At 37.5% G+C, this 22,028-nt stretch overlaps 1 protein-coding gene and 1 pseudogene across 1 annotated transcript; both read right to left on the bottom strand.

The window, feature by feature from the left end:
- Window positions 1-1,511: 1,511 nt before the first annotated feature.
- Window positions 1,512-21,109, bottom strand: LOC149208923 (glyceraldehyde-3-phosphate dehydrogenase, cytosolic-like; annotated as a pseudogene).
- On the bottom strand, window positions 3,895-6,340 carry LOC149208924 (protein STRUBBELIG-RECEPTOR FAMILY 1-like). The gene is made up of 9 exons (XM_089396712.1): window positions 6,241-6,340; window positions 5,921-6,011; window positions 5,417-5,482; window positions 5,177-5,248; window positions 5,016-5,087; window positions 4,821-4,892; window positions 4,639-4,704; window positions 4,377-4,442; window positions 3,895-4,228 (listed from the first exon to the last, which is right to left on the bottom strand). The coding sequence occupies exons 1-9, from the start codon at window positions 6,338-6,340 to the stop codon at window positions 3,895-3,897; spliced, it is 939 nt and encodes a 312-aa protein (XP_089252838.1).
- Window positions 21,110-22,028: the final 919 nt, after the last annotated feature.

Genomic DNA, 22,028 nt, shown 5'->3' with positions numbered 1-22,028 from the left:
AACAACATCTCCAATATGATTATTGGGAAGATCCCTGCATTATGTCACAATAATGGCTGTCAACTTTGCAATCTAGTACAAACTCATCTGCTGCTTTTTTTAACAGGCATTCCTTCCCAGTTAGTTTCAAGGAAAGGATTGCACAGTAAATCATTGAACTAATTTGAAGGTTTCATCTTGCTACTTACAAAGTTATTAAAGCTATGAAGTTTACCAATGAATAACCCAGCTGTCCTCCAATATTTAGAATAGGAAGAACACTGATTATCCAGTGTCAATCTCAGTACAAAGTCCATAAAAAGCAAGGAAGAAGTTGACTTAATTCAAAATTTTAATCTCAAGCATGTCACATCCAAGGAGAGTGCCTTTGATCAGGTCCGTACAGAAGGGAAGCCTCTGTGTCAAAAGACTAATTGCAGGAATTTCAACTGATAGAAAAGCCTAGTAACTGAAACATTTGGTTCAACATTTAGTCATTCTATGTTTCTTCAATAACATAAAACATTGGATCATGGCAGATGACTCACGATGCTCACACCTTTTTAGAACATTGATTGAAGGGGATTTGGCTTACTTATTTGTTTTATATTTCATTGTATATTTAGCAAATTAAAACATAAATTATGGACTAAACAGGAACACGCCCAGGGACAGAAAATTCTTAGAAAATGGTTGTCGGCATTCCAGATGCCACTAGACTTCCTATTAGTGTCTAGATCTGATTCCAGTTACATATAGTGATTCAGTAGATTCTGATGAGAATAATGATGAAGGTCAAGCAATTAAAACAAATGTTCTTTCCGGACTTCCTATTAGTGTGAGAACACGTGAAAATTGTCAGGAACTTTATGGCATTCCAGATGCCACTAGAAGTGATGTTGTATCCAACACCTGCCAGAAGGTCAAAAAATTGTGTCCACGTTAACTACAAAAATAAAGATAGAAGAAACTCATGATGACCCTATTCAACAAGAACTAAAGAAGAATATAGATATGGGGATTTGTTAAATATTTCAATGGGAAAGGACAAATATAACATGGAGGAAATGTCAAATAATAAACCAAACCAATCATCAGAAAGGAATATAACCTGCCACACATCCGTTGCTGAGTATCATAACAGCTCTAATGAACTCAATGTTGATGAAACTCAAATTTCCTTTATAGTAAAAAGCAATTAGCTACAGAAAGGTATTTTGGTTCATCCATCTTCTGAATTAGTTCTAATACATTCAATAATCTTGAAAAAAGCTTGAAAAAACTTCAATGAGCAATGCTCTTTATATGTTTCTCCCAATACAAAATTATCATTCCCTGTTCAACAAAGGTAGTGAAACGATCCCTAAGCCTGTGAATGCATTACACCGCTGATAAGTACAATTCTTAACTTTAGAGAAGTATGAGTGAAAATTATGACATGAGTGAAAAAGGATTTTGCTCTTCTGGGATTGGAAACAATAAATCTTACCCAATATACTATATCTTCTTCAAGTTCTTGAAGTTTTTTGGGTTGTTAGTTGTCAAGTCTCTATATGGCACAAGGTTACCACAGTGTCCTCTGTGTAACCAAGAATTCCTTTCAATTTTCCCTCAGATCCCTCCCTATAAAATGAAATGCACCATATATAGTTAAAATGAAATACACAACCTCGAAACTTGTTCCTGGAAGAGATTGTATATATCCTCATCCCTTCCTCCTCTTAGGGGGTAACTGAGACTACTTACTTAATGGCCGCCTTGATGTCGTCATAAGTGGCAGACTTCTCAAGTCTAATAGTCAAATCAACAACTAAAACATCTGGTGTGGGTACTCAGAAGGCCATTCCAGTCAACTTTCCATTGAGAGCTGGTAAAACCTTGCCAACAGCCTTCAAAAATACAATCACAATTGGTAGTTGTGAGAACATAAAAGGTGATGCTGGTGGGGATTCATATTAACAAAATTCTGCTGCTCTTCTACTGCTAGGAATAATGTTAAAACCAGCTCCTTTGCCACCTCGCCAGTCCTTGTTTGATGGTCCATCAATTGTCTTCTGTGTTGCTGTTTACATACAGAAACATAAGTCAATGCAGCTTGCAAATGCCTTGTATCAATAAAATTCAAGGGCATAATACTAGTTCATAGTAAGTGTATCTATGATGGAATGGACACTTGTCATGAGACCTTCAACAATGCCAAACTTGTCATTGATTACCTGCCAGAGAAAACAGAGTGTTTTTGTTCTCTTTTAACATATAGTTCCTCCCCAGCAATATGTAATTTTTCCCATATAAAGACACCTATACATTGAAAACTATGATAATTTAGTAAAAATATCATTGCAAACCTTAGCCAAGGGATCCAAGCAGTTAGTAGTATAGCTTGCATTTGAAACAATGTTCAAATCAGATTTGTATTGGTGCTCATTAACCCCAACAACAAACATAGGTGCATCCTTGCTTGGAGCTGAGATAACAACTTTTTTAGCACCTGCCTATTAGAAATCAACAAAAAAAAATTATTATATGGAGTTCAAATTTCAATTTCCATTGTTGCACTTTATACCATTTGAAATTTACAAAATTAGATATGTTAATAGCCTTTCAAATATTTTTGCATGCAACAAAAAAAAAAATCATAGAATAGATTGTTCTCCAAAGAAACTGAAAACAAACATATTATTTTTTAATCACCTCATCAATTTCGAATAGTCACAACTATGGAGAAATTTTAAGGTAACCTTTCATGAGGTGACTGCTCAATATAAAAGAAGTTTCAACTTAATAGGGTTGGTTATGCCGATATCAGTCAACAGTGTCAATTTTATAAATTGAGAAAGAGCCAAAGCGGACATGCTATTGCCAAATCTCCTTGCTAATGTAGGGAGGGAGCAGTATTACATGTGACAACTCCTTAGTTACCTGAGCCTCAAATATCATTTATCAACATTTAGGTACATTGTATTTTTAATTAGTAGCATGTCGAATAAACTTTGAAGGAAAAAATCAATTATAATTGAATTGTGGAATGGTAATATTCAAACCTTCAAGTGAGCACCTGTTTTCTCTTTGTCGGTGAAGACACCTATGGATTCAACCACATACTCTGCGCTAACCTCGCCCCATGGTATTTCGTCAGGATTTCTACAGTTTTCAAACCAAAATGTGAACAGTTGGACAAATGGGAACAAATAGACAATGTCAACACTTACACTCTATTCATGCCTAAGCTCAAGCAATAATTGACCTAAGAAACTCTCATTGATCTCCATAAACAAGTGTTTTACCTAAAACCGAATACAGCAACAGATTTTTCTCCAAAGAGTAAAGTTTTTGAGTCTTTGACCTTGACTTCATGATGCTTCCACTATCCGTGGACACTATCATACTTGAACATATAATTCTGAAAAATAACAGAGGCACAGAAATTACTGCAGAGATCTTGAGTGGGCAAAATATGGTAGAAGAAAGCTATCAAACGAGTTAATAAAATCTTCCTGTTTCAGTTTGTCTGTAAAACATAAATGCTGTTGGGAATAAATCGAAGAACAAAAAATGTAAAACGAAGAACAATCTTCAAGTAGACGATCCAAAATTCATCAAGAGAATGATGTGCAAATATGCCTAAATTTCAATGAAGAATTCCTCCTAGATAGATAAATAAGGAAGAAAAGAAAAATTGCTCATTTAAAAGGACTTTACCGAAGAATAATATGTATATTATACAAGTGGACTTTGCCAAAGAATAATGTATTCATTATGCAAACGAACTCAAATATTCTTGAAAGATACCGTATATAATGATCAAGCAGGATTTGAAATTTCTACATTTAGGAAAGCCATGGATGAAATTTCCCCCGAGAGATTTGATGGAGCCCATTTCAGAGGTATGATGGAGCCCGTTTTAAAGGTATGTCAGGGCGGCACGGGAGCCCATTCCACATCTTTATAAAATATCTTCTCCTCATTTTTATATTTATCCCTACCTTTATATTTATTTTCCACACCTGAATTCCTTTCATGTTTCCTTGTTACAAAGAACATACTAATAAGCACAGCTGCAATGACAGTTAACAACCCTGCTACTGCAATACTAGCAATCCTCCCACTAGTTAAATATTTGCTTTTTCTTTCATCGTGGGAACTCTTTCCTGATGATGAATTATGCCCAGGGCTTCTTGGGGATGATGGAGAAATAGAAGAAGGTGGTGGAGGGGTAGGAGATGTGTCAAACCGGTTGCCACCATACCTGTCAATATAGGGATGATGAAATTAAGAACCCTTGTACCCAGGTTATCCACAATCCATAAATGACAAAGATCAAGATGCATAACAAGCAAGGTGATCAAACATTTTTGAAATTTGCACGAGTTATCCGAAATGTTGCATATCCTTACTTGAAGTTTGTAATTGTCAACAATTTTGGAGGCATCCATCCAGTAAAAAGGTTGTTCTCTATATTTCTGTTGAAATACAATAACAAAATTTTATGAATAAAATTGGCATTGCCACCAATCCAAAAGAAATGCTTCTTGAGTGCTATCTTTTATTAGTTTCTGTAAATTAATCTACACCTTCCAAAAATTTTATCACAGCTAAAAAAATTCGAGCATTGCATTTCTAGAAATGAATAGATATAGTAGTTGAAAAGAGAATTACAAGTCTGTCAAATGCAGATCTGCTAGATTATTAACAGTTCCACTTAACATATTATTCTGCAAATGCCTGCAAGAAAACCTAAAATATTTTAGAATGTTTCAAGAACAGCCCCTACTCAAGTAAAAGAAAGCTTATTAGTCATTTAAGCTCTGTATCTGCCAAGAAAAATGTATGTAACTTACAGAGAAGAAAGACTTGTCAAATCAATCATGGAGGCAGGGAGTGGACCACTAAAATTGTTAGAAGAGAAATCTCTGCAAAAGCAAAGATCGATTGAAAATATTCTAAAGCTCATACTAATTATAACAAAATATGAACTGATACAGTTTTAAAATGGAAGTTAAGAAACACACAAAAGATCAAATGAAAATACTTACAGATTAACTAAACCTGTAAGACCCAGAAAAATGTCTGGAATTGCACCGGTTAATTGATTATTATTGACAATCCTACAAGGATTGTAAGTATTTGCATTAGTTGTATTGCATTTCTACAACTTTTGATGGAAAAAATCAAAATACAATTTGCCATTACTTACAAATCAGAGAGTAATGTTAAACTTGATAAAGTATATGGAAGGCTTCCAGTCAATTGATTACCAGAAAGCAACCTGCCAATTGCAAAAATCATTGGCCTTATTGTGCACTAGCCACCTTTTATTGTATATTGCATCATCATATAGTATAAAATCTAATAAAAGAACTCCCTATTGCCCAAATTCTACAAAACATGTTCCTGAAGCATTGCCAAACCATCTAATAATTTCCTAAAAGCTTACAGGCGTTGTAAGTGAGGTGGAAGTTGAAAAGGAACAACATCTCCAATATGATTATTGGTAATATCCCTGCATTATGTCACAATAGTGGCTGTCAACTTTGCAATATAGTACAAACTCATCTGCTGCTTTTTTTAACAGGCATTCCTTCCCTGTTAGTTTCAAGGAAAGGATTGCACAGTAAATCATTGAACTAATTTGAAGGTTTCATCTTGCTACTCACATAGTTATTAAAGTTGTGAAGTTTACCAATGAAATAACCCAGCTGTCCTCCAATATTTATACCAGGAAGAACACTGAATATCCAGTGTCAATCTCAGTACAAAGTCCATAAAAAGCATAAAGAACCACTAAAATTTGACTCATTGCTTAAGAATGAGAGGTTAAAAAGGCCAGAAACATATGACCAATTACTAGTTGAATAAAACAGAGTAATATTGCATCTATAGGATCTAACGTCGAACATACATTCCAGTGATGTTAGGCCCCACACACTAAATACCCAACCAATTCTCACTGCAAGGATCACCTGCACTTTGAACCCATCCTGCAAGGGGAGGTAATCCCAAGTTTGTATTTAGAACATTTATCGCAAATACTGCAAAACAAACAAAACTACGACCATTAAAAAACATGTTCCAATTTCTAATATTCAACCGTCTGCTACACAAAAAGTTTTGAAGGTTATTATAGTATAAACTGAACAAACCTTATGAAATAATGAGTCATAAGATGTCATCATAGAACATTTTCTCTCAAGAATCAAATAATTGAGAGAGATATACATATCAGAAACAAAGCTACCACAAACATCACTAAAAGCTTACCATCTTGGCTGTCTGTAAAGCCATGTGTTAAAGAGAGATTCAAAACAAGAAGCAGTCCAGCCAAAATCAATAAAGAGTATTTTGCAAGTAGCCTGTCCATCGTAGACTGTTCCAAAACCCCTGCCGCTATTCTATATTTCACAGTGTCTTTCTACTGAGGACTTATCAATGGTCCTTACTTCATCAATGGTCCTTACATATATTTTGCAAATTTTACAATTAACTGTCATGGTTTCCTTAAAATAAAGTAAAGAGGTTTACTCAAGTTTAACCCACAATTGTTCCACTTCTGCTACAAGAAAGTAGTTCAGATCCCATAAAATTTTCCAAGTAAGGGTTTCAGAGAGTAACTGCAAAACAAGAAAGTTACTAGAGATCAATGCAGAAGAAGGCGTGATTTAAATGGAAAGAAGTTAGCTATTAAAATTGAAACGAATGAATGCACCTAGAAGATTTCAAGCTTACAAAGGAAAAGACTTTCTCCACTCAAAGAGACTTAAATCTAAAAAATGGGAAACTTCCAGTCCTAAAAATTGTACTTTAAAGTGAAAACCAAGGTCCGAAAGCTTCACTGAGCAGCCAAATGCAAGGACTTAACGGAAGTACTAATAAATGTAGTAAATTTAAAGGTGAAAGAATAATGATTGTCGGTGCCGAAAATGTTACCTCAACAGTGAAAACGACGCTCTGTAAGTGTTGTTGAGCTGCCAAACAACATGAGATTCCCGCTGTTAACGGCATATAACGTCTTGAAGGTCAGAAAAAACGCGATTTATTTCTGTTCTATCTAACATTAGATGCTTAGGAGCGAAGAACTTCCTTCTTTACATACATAAATAAAAAGTAATAAACAAAAGCAATGGTTAAAAACACACCTCGAGCTTTCAAGCTGCCAAACCCCAGTATTGTCCGTTTTCGAAACCACTGCTGTAAATATCATTAAAGGTTAAAGGAGGACTTTAATTTTACTTTAAATAAAAAATTAAGGCCTGTAAATGCTGGTAACTTCACAGGAAGACGATCAGGGTATTGACCAGTCCATAGCCGGTCGGAAAGCGTATTTTACAGTTTCTGACATTTCCAAAGCGTTCTTATATTTTTGACCGCACATTCAACACCAACAAGCACAATTTTTGCGAGAGGACGAAAAAAATATAATACAAAAACACTCATGAGGTGACTGCTCAATTTGAAAGAAGTTTCAACTTAGAATAGGGTTGGTTATGTCGATATCAGTCAACAGTGTCAATTTTATAAATTGAGAAAGAGCCAAAGCGGACATGCTATTGCCAAATCTCCTTGCTCATGTAGGTAGGGAGCGGTATTACATGTGACAACTCCTTAGTTACCTGCGCCTAAGATATCATTTATCAACATTTAGGTACATTGTATTTTTAATTAGTAGCATGTCGAATAAACTTTGAAGGAAAAAATCAATTATAATTTAATTGTGGAATGGTAATATTCAAACCTTCAAGTGAGCACCTGTTTTCTCTTTGTCGGTGAAGACACCTGTGGATTCAACCACATACTCTGTGCCGACCTCGCCCCATGGTATTTCGTCAGGATTTCTACAGTTTTCAAACCAAAATGTGAACAGTTGGACAAATGGGAACAAATAGACAATGTCAGCACTTACACTCTGTTCATGCCTAAGCTCAAGCAATAATTGACCTAAGAAACTCTCATTGATCTCCATAAACAAGTGTTTTACCTAAAACCGAATACAGCAACAGATTTTTCTCCAAAGAGTAAAGTTTTCGAGTCTTTGACCTTGACTTCATGATGCTTCCACTGTCCGTGGACACTATCATACTTGAACATATAATTCTGAAAAATAACAGAGGCATAGAAATCACTGCAGAGATCTTGAGTGGGCAAAATATGGTAGAAGAAAGCTATCAAACGAGTTAATAAAATCTTCCTGTTTCAGTTTGTCTGTAAAACATAAACGTTGTTGGGAATAAATCGAAGAACAAAAAATGTAAAATGAAGAACAATCTTCAAGTAGACGATCCAAAATTCATCAGGGGAATGATGTGCAAATATGCCTAAATTTCAATGAAGAATTCCTCCTATATAGATAAATAAGGAAGAAGAGAAAAATTGCTCATTTAAAAGGACTTTACCAAAGAATAATGTATATATCATACAAGCGGACTTTGCCGAAGAATAATTTATTCCTTATGCAAACGAACTCAAATATTCTTGAAAGATACCGTATATAATGATCAAGCAGGATTTGAAATTTCTACATTCAGGAAAGCCATGGATGAAATTCCCCCCCACAGATTTGATGGAGCCCGTTTCAGAGGTATGTCAGGGCAGCACGAGAGCCCGTTCCACATCTTTATAAAATATCTTCTCCTCATTTTTATATTTATCCTTCCCTTTATATTTATTTTCCACACCTGAATTCCTTTCATGTTTCCTTGTTACAAAGAACATAATAATAAGCACAGCTGCAATGACAGTTAACTGCCCTGCTACTGCAATACCAGCAATCCTCCCACTAGTTAAATATTTGCTTTTTCTTTCATCGTGGGAACTCTTTCCTGATGATGATTTATGCCCATGGCTTCTTGGGGATGATGGATAAATAGAAGAAGGTGGTGGAGGGGCAGGAGATGTGTCAAACCGGTTGCCACCAGACCTGTCAATATAGGGATGATGAAAGTTAAGAACCCCTGTGCTCAGGTTATCCACAATCCAGAAATGACAAAGATCAAGATGCATAACAAGCAAGGTGATCAAACATTTTTGAAATTTGCACGAGTTATCCGAAATGTTTCATATCCTTACTTGAAGTTTGTAATTGTCAACAATTTTGGAGGCATCCATCCAGTAAAAAGGTTGTTCTCTATATTTCTGTTGAAATACAGTAAGAACATTTTATGAATAAAATTGGCATTGCCACCAATCCAAAAGAAATTCTTCTTGAGTGCTATCTTTTATTAGTTTTTGTAAATTAATCTACACCTTCCAAAAATTTTACCACAGCTAAAAAAATTAAAGCATTGCATTTCTAGAAATGAACAGATATAGTAGTTGAAAAGAGAATTACAAGTCTGTCAAATGCAGATCTGCTAGATTATTAATGTTAGCTTTGTTGTACAAAGGCATCAAAATTGGATTCAAACACTCTTAAAGACTGCAATTACACTTATAAATATGCCAAAGGATCCATGGTTGCTGTTCAAATTCTCGAATTATGGCTAAAAGTCTTCCACCGATCGAAAATATTGCAAGGGGAAAGCCCTTTGGGGGTCAGAAATACACTATCGGGAGGCGGAAATACCCCCAAAACCATGTAAACATCAAAGTTATAGGCTTAAGGATCTGCTTTAATCTCAGTCGTTGGATCTGGCCGATCAACAGTCCAGATCGTGTCGACATATCGCAAGTCGGGGGAGGCAGTGGCAGCGACAAAGGAGACCTTGCCAATGAGTGATCACCAATATCACATCGGCGTTTCCAATGGAGCATGGCCTTTTGCATATATATGAGCGATCGCCAATGGGCCAGATCCGATGGCGGTGTTAATTCCTTCTGATAGATTATCGGGTCCGCGGCAATATCGCTATCGGCGCTTTCAAAGGGGCGGGCTTTAACATGAGTTATGTTGCGATGCAATGGGCTGGACCCGACGGCCATACAACACTCCATTTCATATTATTTCGGGTCCATGCCCTTCGCGTTTTTAATGTTTTTTATGAATTTTCTTTGTATAAAGAAATATAAAAGGAAGCCTGGGAGGATGTCGATAGCGATGAAGACTGGACCCGATGGGGTCCGGGAAGTAAAATATATATGTTTTTAAGTCCGCCAAAATCAAATTTCCCGTGTTTTGCAGCAGTTTAGGTGTTTTCAAATACAAAGGAAACCGCCAACCTTATCGGACCGCTTTTGCTCAGCAAGTGGTTTTCGTACAAGCGAGCCCGATGCAATAGAACTATGCCACGCGTCTTATGTACGTTTCCAAAATAGCCATTCTATCGGGACTTAAAGGACAATCAAGAAAGGGCTTCTGATATTCACCTCAACCGTTCGATTTCTTGAGGGCAGATCAACGGTTGACGGACACCTTTTAAAACCAAACAGTCATAATTGAGCCGTTTTAATGATTCGGCAGGTGCCATTAATCAAAAGTATGGTTTAGGAGGAAGCAGGACACCATTTATCAATGCAGAGCATTCAATGGTTATGGCTCCTTTGGTATTTCACGCCGCCTGCTCAAAGGAGGACTGCAGAGCAACAGAGGGGTCAAATCCATTTATAGCACAGCCAGATTTGTATCAGCGGCCCATTTCTGAATGTAAATGTGGTTGGTGGCCATTTATGGACTCCTCCATGCATAAGCTAACAGAGAGATTGTGTAATGAGACACCATATATACTGAAAAAAAAATGTAGAGGGGGATAAGCGTTTAATGAATGAGAGCTTATTGTAGCCTTTTAACTTCTGGAGACTGTTAATACTATGAGACCTGCAGCTTCTGGTCTTGATTTTCAATTAATACAAGCTTCTTTTGTTGTCACCTGCTCACTTTCCACTTCTCCTTCTTGTTCTAGGCTGTGCCTGCTGGCATTTATTTGATGTGCTGTGAATGTTTAATATCAGAGGGGCTGTCATCCCACCTCTGTATTATAATTTAGTGGTTCATTAAAATTTCTTGCAGACTGCTGGTTTTTAACATCAGGGAGCTGTCATCTTGTATGTGTATTAAACAATAGTTCTACAGATCTTCTAATTGGTTGTATTTGGCCATCACAGGGTCCTATGTATCTGCTGATGTAATTAGTCTTCTCCATTACCACCTTTACCTTAAACTGTGAGTAGTTGGTAGTTGAAAGCCTTGTAGTTTGGGGGTCTTCACCATGTCTGGGGTAAATCATAGTAGGAGTGGTTATCTGGCTTAAAGGTGCTGCACATCTTCCATTTATCCATCATTTGATCCAACAAAACTGTTGAATTTTTAATGTTCCTGAGCATCACTAATATACAACCTAGGTGAGTTTCTTGGGGTGATAACATTAATTGGCGCCGTTGCTAGGGATCGAAGAATTGGAACTCAAGCTTCCCTGGGAGAACGACATAGTTTCAAGCTTTGATGACAGACAAGGTTTGAACACAGTATTGGTTGTAATCTTCTATCTGGCGACTCCATTGGTGGAAGACCATTCTTTGGTGACTCCACTTTGAAGTTCTGGCTCAGTTTGTGAGGCATACTAGAAGAAATCCGTAGAAATCTCCAGCTGAACCATTGCATGACCTTGAGAAAGTTGTTAAATCGAAGAAATCATCACAGAAAGGGGCATCAGGATCAGGTAAGCCTAAAAACTCCAATTTATCTCTGAAATATGAGTTTATAACTGAAGAATTACAGCTTGAAGTCTTAGAGCCCAACACTGTTAATAAAGAAATTCCTTCAGAGATTAGTTCAGCCCCTTGTGCAGTTAGTTCCCCTTTGAATCTCAGTCCAAAGAAAGCTTCCCATACTGTCCAAAACATCCCAATATCTCTGCCATCCATTACATTATTTCCTACTGCTCCATCTGCTAGTGTTCTTCCACATATTCCAAACATGGCAGGACAGCAAGCACCTACTAGGATTGAGAGGATTGTTGCTGCTAGATATGGACCTTTGGTATTGCCTGTGCCTCTAAATCCTATGCCTGTGGGAGAATATCAAAAATATATGCCTAAATTTACTGGAACAGAGGGAGTGACAACAGAAGAACATCTTGAAGCCTTTTACAGTTATGCTGATAATTTAGATATAAATGAGAATGATGTATGGATGAGAGTTTTTGTCCAAAGCCTTGATGGAGAGGCTAGGAAGTGGTTTAGAGAATTACCCCAAAGATCCATAACAGATATTGAAGCATTAGATGAGGTATTTTTGAAGCAATGGGGAGATAAGAAGGACTTGTTGTATTATCATACAGAGTTTGGAAACTTGAAAAGACAAAAGGGTGAATCTTTGCCTGATTTCAATAAAAGATTTAATAGAATGTATAGTAAAATACCAGCTGAGGTAAAGCCTACCCCCACTGCTGCCAAACTCACATATGCCAATGCTTTTGACTCTAATTTCTACTTATTGTTGAGAGAAAGATGATGTGCTACTCTGGGTGATATGCAAGAAGCAGCCTTGGAGGTGGAATCCAATATTTTGGCAGCAGAAAAGTTAAAGAGTCAAGTTGATAGAAGAAGGCCGAGAGGTGAGGCTTCTTCTTCCCCTGCATCAACTTCAGAGCCTAAATTAGAGAAAATGACTAAAATGATCGAGTCATTGGCTACTGAAATTTCTAAGTTAAAGGTTGAGCAAACTTCAGGCAAAACAAGGCAACAAAACACATTTGCTCCAAGAAATCCAAACCCATTTAGAAGAGCAAGAGCAGCCACAAATTATGCAAAGGGTGAAGAAGCAAAAGAAGATCATAAGGTTAAAGCTCCCTTTCAGAATGCAGTCATGGAAGGGAAGAATTCGAAGAAGATGAGGATGAAATTCACTGCTTGGAGGATAAAGGCAGCATTGCATTTTTAACATTGGCCAAATATGAAGAGTCATTGCTGCAAGAACAAAATAGTCAGAGGTGGGACAGTGGTGTTTGTTTTGCAATCTGGTGAGCAGCAGCAAAAATATAATCTAAGATCCAATGCAAAAAATGTCAAAGAAAAGGTTGCACAAGAAGCAGCTGCTCAAACAATGCCACAGAATAGCAGACAAAGAAGACCAGCAGCTGATCCTATCACCCTCAAAGCTCTAGTTCAAGAGGTAAAAACTACTGATAAAGTATTCTCTTCTTTTAGTTTTGAGTAAGAAATTCAGAAATTGAAAATATCCATGCCTCTGGCTGAATTGGTGAAGAGTGAATTATTCAGAAAACCCATCCTAGAGGCCCTTGAACTAGAATCTAAACAAACCTTCATTGACTCTGTCAATTTACAAGATGACAAACCTGCTATTGTGCTTAGCCCCATGATTGAACCTACTGATAATAGTTCTCCATCTTTCTATGTTTCATTAACTATCCATGATAAAATCCTCCACAATTGCCTGCTATACACAGGGGCCAGCCACAATCTAATGCCTAAAACTGTCATGGAAGAGTTAGGCCTTGAATCATATCACTAGACCTTATCATGATTTGTTTTCTTTTGATTCAAGGAAGGTAAAATGCCTTGGATTAATTAAGGATCTAGCCATTACCTTAACCCAGCTGCCCATGAAAAGTATGATGATGGATATAGTGGTGGCTGATGTTCCTCCGAAGTTTGGTATGTCGTTGTCTATAGGATGGATTAAGAGACTAAGTGGGACATTGCAGAACGATCTATCGTATGCAACTGTTCCAGTGTTTGGAGGAGAAATCAAGAGGTTATATAGAGAAGCACAGCTGACATATATCATTAGTGATGAGAAGAATCCTACAAACCATCCCATATATGCAGTGGACATTGATTTTGGAGCTTGCATTCTCCAAATAGAAGAATCTCAGAAGGCTGCATTACAGATCAGGAAGCCAACAGCTCAGGCTGAGCATGATACAGGTGGTCAGATTTGGGAGATGTTCTTTGATGGAGCATGTACCAAGGAGACTGCAGGAGCAGGGGTGGTGCTAGTATCTCCACAACAAGAAACAGTTCAGTTGTCTCTAAAGTTGGTATTTCAGGTGACAAACAACATAGCAGAATATGAAGCACTGCTGTTGGGCCTTCATGAAGCCAAAGATAGAGGAATAAAAAATCTAAAGGTGTTTGGAGATGTTGATCTGATAATTCAGCAAGTAAATAAAACATTCCAATCAAAGCATCCAAGGCTGAGAGCTTATAGAGATGAGGTATGGAGAGTCAAAGAGTTCTTTATTTTTTCTGCATTTCGTATATTCCTAGAGCCCAAAATCAGCTTGCTAATTCCCTTGCTGTCTCTGCTAGTTTGTTCATCCCTCCATCGCCTCCCAAACTAGTTTATGAGGTACAAATGAAGTATAGACCCTCTGTGCCTAATAATGTCCACCATTGGAAGGTTTTTGATGATGATGATGAGTTAAATAGGTTCCTTCAAGTCATTGATGAGTTCTCTGAAATGTATATTGACCAAAATAATGATGCTTTGTTAGAGAATCCCAAGGCCCAACTTAGAAATAAAATTGGCAAGAATAGCATAGTCCAGCTTCCTAGTAAACATATCCCTAAGGGTCTAATTCCTCTTGAGAGATTGTTTGACCACAATGATGTGCCTTACAAAGCTACCCAAAAAGAAGATCGGTCTGCAGTTTGTAAGCATGATATAGGAAATCCAGGTCAACCCAAATTCATAAATCTGTCCACTAATTTATCTACTGATCAGAGTGCTGAATATTACAAATTAATGAGGCAATTTGCTGATGTGTTCTCTTGGGAGTACAGTGATCTGAAAACATTTGACAGGAATATAATTCAGAATAAAATTCCACTTGAGAAAGACACTATTCCTTTCAAACAGAAGCTGAGACCAATGAATCCTATGCTACTTCCTCTGGTTGGGAAAGAAATTAAAAAGCTGTTGGCTGCTAAGATTATAGTGCCTCTCAGATATTCTAAATGGGTGGCCAATCTAGTTGTTGCAAGGAAGAAGAATGGAGAAATCAGACTGTGCGTTGATTTCAGGAATCTAAATAAATGCTCTAAAAAGGATAACTATCCCCTGCCAAAAATGGAGCATTTGTTGCAGCAAGTCTCAGGTGCCAAAGTAATGTCTTTTATAGATGGATTTTCAGCCTTTAATCAAATCGTTGTGCATCCAGATGATCAAGAGAAGACAACATTTACCACTCCTTGGGGCACGTTCATGTATGCCAAAATGCCATTTGGGCTGATGAATGTTGCAGCCACCTTTCAGTGCGCTATGGATATTGATTTTATGGGTGAAAAGGATAAATTCGTGCTAATTTATCTTGATGACATAACTGTTTATTCTGGCAGCCATCATGATCATCTACAGCATTTAAAAAAGGTGTTTTTAAAGTGTAGGAAATTTGGGATTTCACTCAATCCCAAAAAATCCTAATTTGCTTTGGAAGAAGGCAAACTGTTGGGGCATGTAGTGTCTGCTGCAGGTGTTCAAATTGACCCTGAAAGAGTCAAAGCAATTCAGGCCTTGACTCTTCCAAGATCAAAGAAAGACATACAGTCTTTTCTTGGGAAAATTAACTTTGTAAGGAGGTTCATTCCTAATTTTGCAGAGCTGGTTAAGCACATAACCTCCATGTTGAAAAAAGGAGCAGAGGCAAAGTGGACTGATGCGGCCAAAAAATCTTTTGAGTCCATTAAGATGGCTATTGTGGAAGCTCCTACTTTAATAAGCCCTGACTATAGCAAGGAGTTTCACGTATTTTCATTTGCCTCTAAGGATACCATTGCAGCTGTCTTGTTGCAGCAAGATGAAGCAGGTCAAGAGCATCCAGTGGCCTTTTTCAGCAAGAATCTGAGGGATGCTAAACTAAGGTATGATATTATTGAAAAGCAAGCTTATGTTCTTATCAAATCTTTGAAAGCTTTCAGAGTATACATCTTGCATTCCAAAATAGTTGCATATGTGCCTTCTGCTGCAATAAAGGATGTCTTAACGCAGCCTGATGCTGATGGAAAAAGAGAGAAATGGATTGCAAAAATGATAGAATTCAACATAGAGCTGAAGCCCACCAAGCTGGTAAGAGGTCAGGGGCTTGCCAAGTTATTGGCTGAAGAAAATTGCAGGTCTTTGGACATTGATTTCTTGTTCACTGTAGCAGAAAATGGTCAAATAGAAGAGCATGAAACAGCTGAATCGCAGAGAGGACAGTCAGTGGCCGAGAACTTAGCTTCATGTAGCTGGTATGCTACAATAATTAATTTCCTTCTAAAGCTAGAAGTTCCTTCAGAATTTTCTCAAAGTCAAGCAAGAACGTTAAAGCTCAAGGCAACGAAATATTGCATCAATGATAGCTTGCTTTATTGGAGGGATCCATCTGGAGTGCTTTTAAGATGCCTGGACAAAGAACAGTCAATAGAAGTTATGCAGCAATTCCATAACAACATGTGTGGAGGACATCATTATTGGAGAACTACAGCCCATAAGATTCTCAGAGCTGGGTACTATTGGCCCTCTTTATTTTCTGATGTATTTGCTTTTGTTAAATCTTGTGACAGGTGCCAAAGATTTGAAGGTAAGCAGCAGTTAAAATCCCTGCCTCGAAAGCCAATAATTGCAAAGGGACCTTTTCAGCAGTGGGGCTTGGATTTCATTGGTGAAATCAACCCACACTCCAGTGGCCAGCACAGGTGGATATTAGTTGCCACTGATTATTTTACAAAATGGATTGAAGCAATTCCAACAAGGAAGATTGATCATAATGTGGTCATGAAATTCTTATCAGAAAACATTTTCAACAGATTTGGTTGCCCACATAAGCTTATAACAAATAATACAGTAGCCTTCAAGGCAAAAGATTTGGTGGAAATGTGTGATTCAATGGGCATTAAACTTGTTCATTCCACCTCCTATTACCCCCAAGGGAATGGTCTAGCAGAATCCTCTAATAAAATTCTGATCAGGATTATTAAGAAGCTGTTAGAGGAAAATAAGAAGAATTGGGATGCCAAGCTCAAATATGCGCTTTGGGCAGACAGAGTGACCATCAAAAGATCTACAGGCTGCTCTCCTTTCAAGCTGGTATATGGTACTGATGCTATTTTTCCAATTCAACTTACCCTCCCTGTGGCAGAGTTGCTCCAAACAACACAGAATGAAGAAGATGTTATGGCGAATAGAATCACTGATTTAACATAATTATATCAGATCAGAGAGCAGTTGATTGAAAAAGCTACAGCACATCAGCAAAAGATCAAGGAACTCTTTGATAAGAAGGCAAAAAGGAATAATTTGCAGGTTGGGGATTTAGTTCTGAAATGGGATGCATTTAAAGAAAAGAAAGGCAATCATGGGAAGTTTGATGCTCTCTGGACAGGCCCTTTCATCATTTCACAGATTCAAGGGAACAATACCTTCATACTAAAAAGTATGGGAGGAGAACCAGTCTTTGATGGCCCAGTTAATGGGCGGTTTTTGAAAAACTATGTGATTTAAGGTCTTTGGGCCTTAAAAGCTGTAAATATTTTGCTTTTATCAGTTTTTAGTATAGCTGTAGTAGACTCCATGCCCAATGGAACACTAGGAATTTTGGCTAATTTGTTTGTTGCTGGAAAGGCATTGATCTGCAGGTTCTTGAGACCTCACAGGGAGGATCTCATCCCCAGAAGGAGCCAGTGTTAGCTTTGTTGTGCAAAGGCATCAAAATTGGATTCAAACACTCTCAAAGGCTGCAATTACACTTATAAATATGCCAAAGGATCCATGGTTGTTGTTCAAATTCTCGAATTATGGCTAAAAGTCTTCCACCGATCGAAAAAATTGCAAGGGGAAATCCCTTTGGGGGTCAGAAATACACTATCGGGAGGCAGAAATACCCCAAAAACCATATAAAAATCAAAGTTACAGGCTTAAGGATCCGCTTTAATCTCAGCCGTTGGATTTGGCCGATCAACGGTCCAGATCGCGTCGGCATATCGCAAGTCGGGGGAGGCAGTGGCAGCGACAAAGGAGACCTTGCCGATGAGCGATCGCCAATATCGCATCGGTGTTTCCAATGGAGCATGGCCTTTTGCATATATATGAGCGATCGCCGATGGGCCGGACCCGACGGCCATACAACAATCCATTTCATATTATTTCGGGTCCGCGCCCTTCGCATTTTTAATGTTTTTTATGAATTTTCTTTGTATAAAGAAATACAAAAGGAAGCCTGGAGGATGTCGATAGCGATGAAGACCAGACCCGATGGGGTCCAGGAAGTAAAATATATATGTTTTTAAGTCCGCCAAAATCAAATTTCCTGTGTTTTGCAGCAGTTTAGGTGTTTTCAAATACAAAGGAAACCGTCAACCTTATCGGGCCGCTTTTGCTCAGAAAGTGGTTTTCGTACAAGCGAGCCCGATGCAATAGAACTATGCCACGCGTCTTATGTACGTTTCCAAAACAGCCATTCTATCGGGACTTAAAGGACAGTCAGGAAAGGGCTTCTGATATTCACCTCAACCGTTCGATTTCTTGAGGGCAGATCAATGGTTGACGGACACCTTTTAAAGCCAAAAAGTCATAATTGAGCCGTTTTCATGATTCGGCAGGTGCCATTAATCAAAAGTATGGCTGAGGAGGAAGCAAGACACCGTTTATCAATGCAGAGCATTCAATGGTTATGGCTCCTTTGGTATTTCACGCCACCTGCTCAAAGGAGGACTACAGAGCAACAGAGGGGTCAAATCCATTTACAGCACAGCCAGATTTGTATCAGCGGCCCATTTCTAAATGTAAATGTGGTTGGTGGCCATTTATGGACTCCTCCACGCATAAGCTAACAGAGAGATTGTGTAATGAGACACCATATATACTGAAAAAAAACAAATGTAGAAGGGGATGAGTGTTTGATGAATGAGAGCTTATTGTAGCCTTTTAACTTCTGGAGACTGTTAATACTATGAGACCTGCAGCTTCTGGTCTTGATTTTCAACTAATACAAGCTTCTTTTCCTATCACCTACTCACTTTCCACTTCTCCTTCTTGTTCTAGGCTGTGCCTGTTGGCATTTATTTGATGTGCTGTGAATGTTTAATATCAGAGGGGCTGTCATCCCACCTCTGTATTATAATTTAGTGGTTCATTAAAATTGCTTACAGACTGCTGTTGTTTAACATCAGGGAGTTGTCATCCTATCTGTGTATTAAACAATAGTTCTACAGATCTTCTAATTGGTTGCAGCTAGCCATCACAGGGTCCTGTTTATCTGCTGATGTAATTAGTCTTCTCGATTACCACCTTTACCTTAAACTGTGAGTAGTTGGTAGTTGAAAGCCTTGTAGTTTGGGGGTCTTCACCCATGTCTGGGGTAAATCATAGTAGGAGTGGTTATCTGGCTTAAAGGTGCTGCACATCTTCCATTTATCCATCATTTGATCCAACAAAACTGTTGAATTTTTAATGTTCCTGAGCATCACTGATATACAACCTAGGTGAGTTTCTTGGGGTGATAACAATTAACAGTTCCACTTAACATATTATTTTGCAAATGCCTGCAAGAAAACCTAAAATATTTCAGAATGTTTCAAGAACAACCCCTACTCAAGTAAAAGAAAGCTTATTAGTCATTTAAGCTCTGTATCTACCAAGAAAAATGTATGTAACTTACAGAGAAGAAAGACTTGTCAAATCGCTCATGGAGGCAGGGAGTGGACCACTAAAATTGTTAGAAGAGAAATCTCTACAAAAGCAAAGATCGATTGAAAATATTCTAAAGCTCATACTAATTATAACAAAATATTAACTGATACAGTTTTCAAACGGAAGTTAAGAAACACTCAAAAGATCAAATGAAAATACTTACAGATTAACTAAACCTGTAAGACCTAGAAAAATGTCTGGAATTGCACCCGTTAATTGATTATTATTGACAATCCTGCAAGGATTGTAAGTATTTGCATTAGTTGTATTGCATTTCTACAACTTTTGATGAAAAAAATCAAAATACAATTTTCCATTACCTACAAATCAGAGAGTAATGTTAAACTTGATAAAGTATATGGAAGGCTTCCAGTCAATTGATTGCCAGAAAGCAACCTGCCAATTGCAAAAATCATTGGCCTTATTGTGCACTAGCCACCTTTTATTGTATATTTCATCATCATATACTATAAAATCTAATAAAAGAATTCCCTATTTCCCAAATTCTACAAAACATGTTCCCGAAGCATTGCCAAACCATCTAATAATTGCCTACAAGCTTACAGGCATTGTAAGTGAGGTGGAAGTTGAAAAGGAACAACATCTCCAATATGATTATTGGTAAGATCCCTGCATTATGTCACAATAGCGGCTGTCAACTTTGCAATCTAGTACAAACTCATCTGCTACTTTTTTTAATAGGCATTCCTTCCCTATTAGTTTCAAGGAAAGGATTGCACAGTAAATCATTGAACTAATTTGAAGGTTACATCTTACTACTCACAGAGTTATTAAAGTTGTGAAGTTTACCAATGAAATAACCCAGTTGTCCTCCAATATTTAAACCAGGAAGAACACTGATTATCCAGTGTCAATCTCAGTACAAAGTCCATAAAAAGCATAAAGAACCACTAAAATCTGACTCCTTACTTAAGAATGAGAGGTTAAAAAGGCCAGAAACATATGACCAATTACTAGTTGAATAAAACAGAGTAATATTGCATCTATAGGATCTAGCATCGAACATACATTCCAGTGATGTTAGGCCCCACGCACTGAACACCCAACCAATTCTCACCGCAAGGATCACCTGCACTTTGAACCCATCCTGCAAGGGGAGGTAATCCCAGGTTTGTATATAGAACATTTATCGCAAATACTGCAAAACAAACAAACCTACAACCATTAAAAAACATGTTCCAATTTCTAATATTCGACCGTCTGCTACACAAAAAGTTTTGAAGGTTATTCTAGTATAAACTGAACAAACCTTATGAAATAATGAGTCATAAGATGTCATCATAGAACATTTCCTCTCAAGAATCAAATAATTGAGAGAGATATACATATCAGAAACAAAGCTACCACAAACATCACTAAAAGCTTACCATCTTGGCTGTCTGTAAAGCCATGTGTTAAAGAGAGATTCAAAACAAGAAGCAGTCCAGCCAAAATCAATAAAGAGTATTTTGCAAGTAGCCTGTCCATCGCAGACTGTTCCAAAACCCCTGCCGCTATTCTATATTTCACAGTTTCTTTCTACTGAGGACTTCATCAATGGTCCTTACTTCATCAATGGTCCTTACATATATTTCGCAAATTTTACAATTAACTCTCGTGGTTTCCTTAAAATAAAGTAAAGAGGTTTACTCAAGTTTGACCCACAATTGTTCCACTTCTGCTACAAGAAAGTAGTTCAGATCCCATAAAATTTTCCAAGTAAGGGTTTCAGAGAGTAACTGCAAAACAAGAAAGTTACTAGAGATCAATGCAGAAGAAGGCGTGATTTAAATGGAAAGAAGTTAGCTATTAAAATTGAAACGAATGAATGCACCCAGAAGATTTCAGGCTTACAGAGGAAAAGACTTTCTGCACTCAAAGAGACTTAAATCTGAAAAATGGGAAAACTGCCAGTCCTAAAAATTGTACTATAAAGTGAAAACCAAGGTCCGAAAGCTTCACTGAGCAGCCAAATGCAAGGATTTAACGAAAGTACTAATAAATGTAGCAAATTTAAAGGTGAAAGAATAATGATTGTCGGTGCCAAAAATGTTACCTCATCAGTGAAAACAACACTCTGTAAGTGTTGTTGAGCTGCCAAACAGCGTGATATTCCCGCTGTTAACGGCATACAATGCGTTGAAGGTCAGAAAAAACATGATTTATTTATGTTCTATCTAACATTAGACACTTAGGAGCGAAGAACTTCCTTCTTTACATACATAAATAAAAAGTAATAAACAAAAGCAATGGTTAAAAACACACCTCGAGATTTCAAGCTGCCAAACCCCAGTATTGTCCGTTTTCGAAACCACTGGTGTAAATATCATTAAAGGTTAAAGGAGAACTTGAATTTTACTTTAAAGCAAAAATTAAGGCTTGTAAATGCTGGTAACTACACAGGAAGACGATCAGGGTATTGACCAGCCCATAGCCGGTCGGAAAGCGTATTTTACAGTTTCTGACATTTCCAAAGCGTTCTTATATT

This window comes from Pinus tabuliformis, chromosome 1_2, assembly GCF_031772625.1.
Source record: "Pinus tabuliformis cultivar Carrire ecotype Pingquan chromosome 1_2, CPIR1, whole genome shotgun sequence".
NCBI classification, from domain to species: domain Eukaryota; kingdom Viridiplantae; phylum Streptophyta; class Pinopsida; order Pinales; family Pinaceae; genus Pinus; species Pinus tabuliformis.
This window is presented reverse-complemented; position numbering and strand designations above follow the sequence as displayed.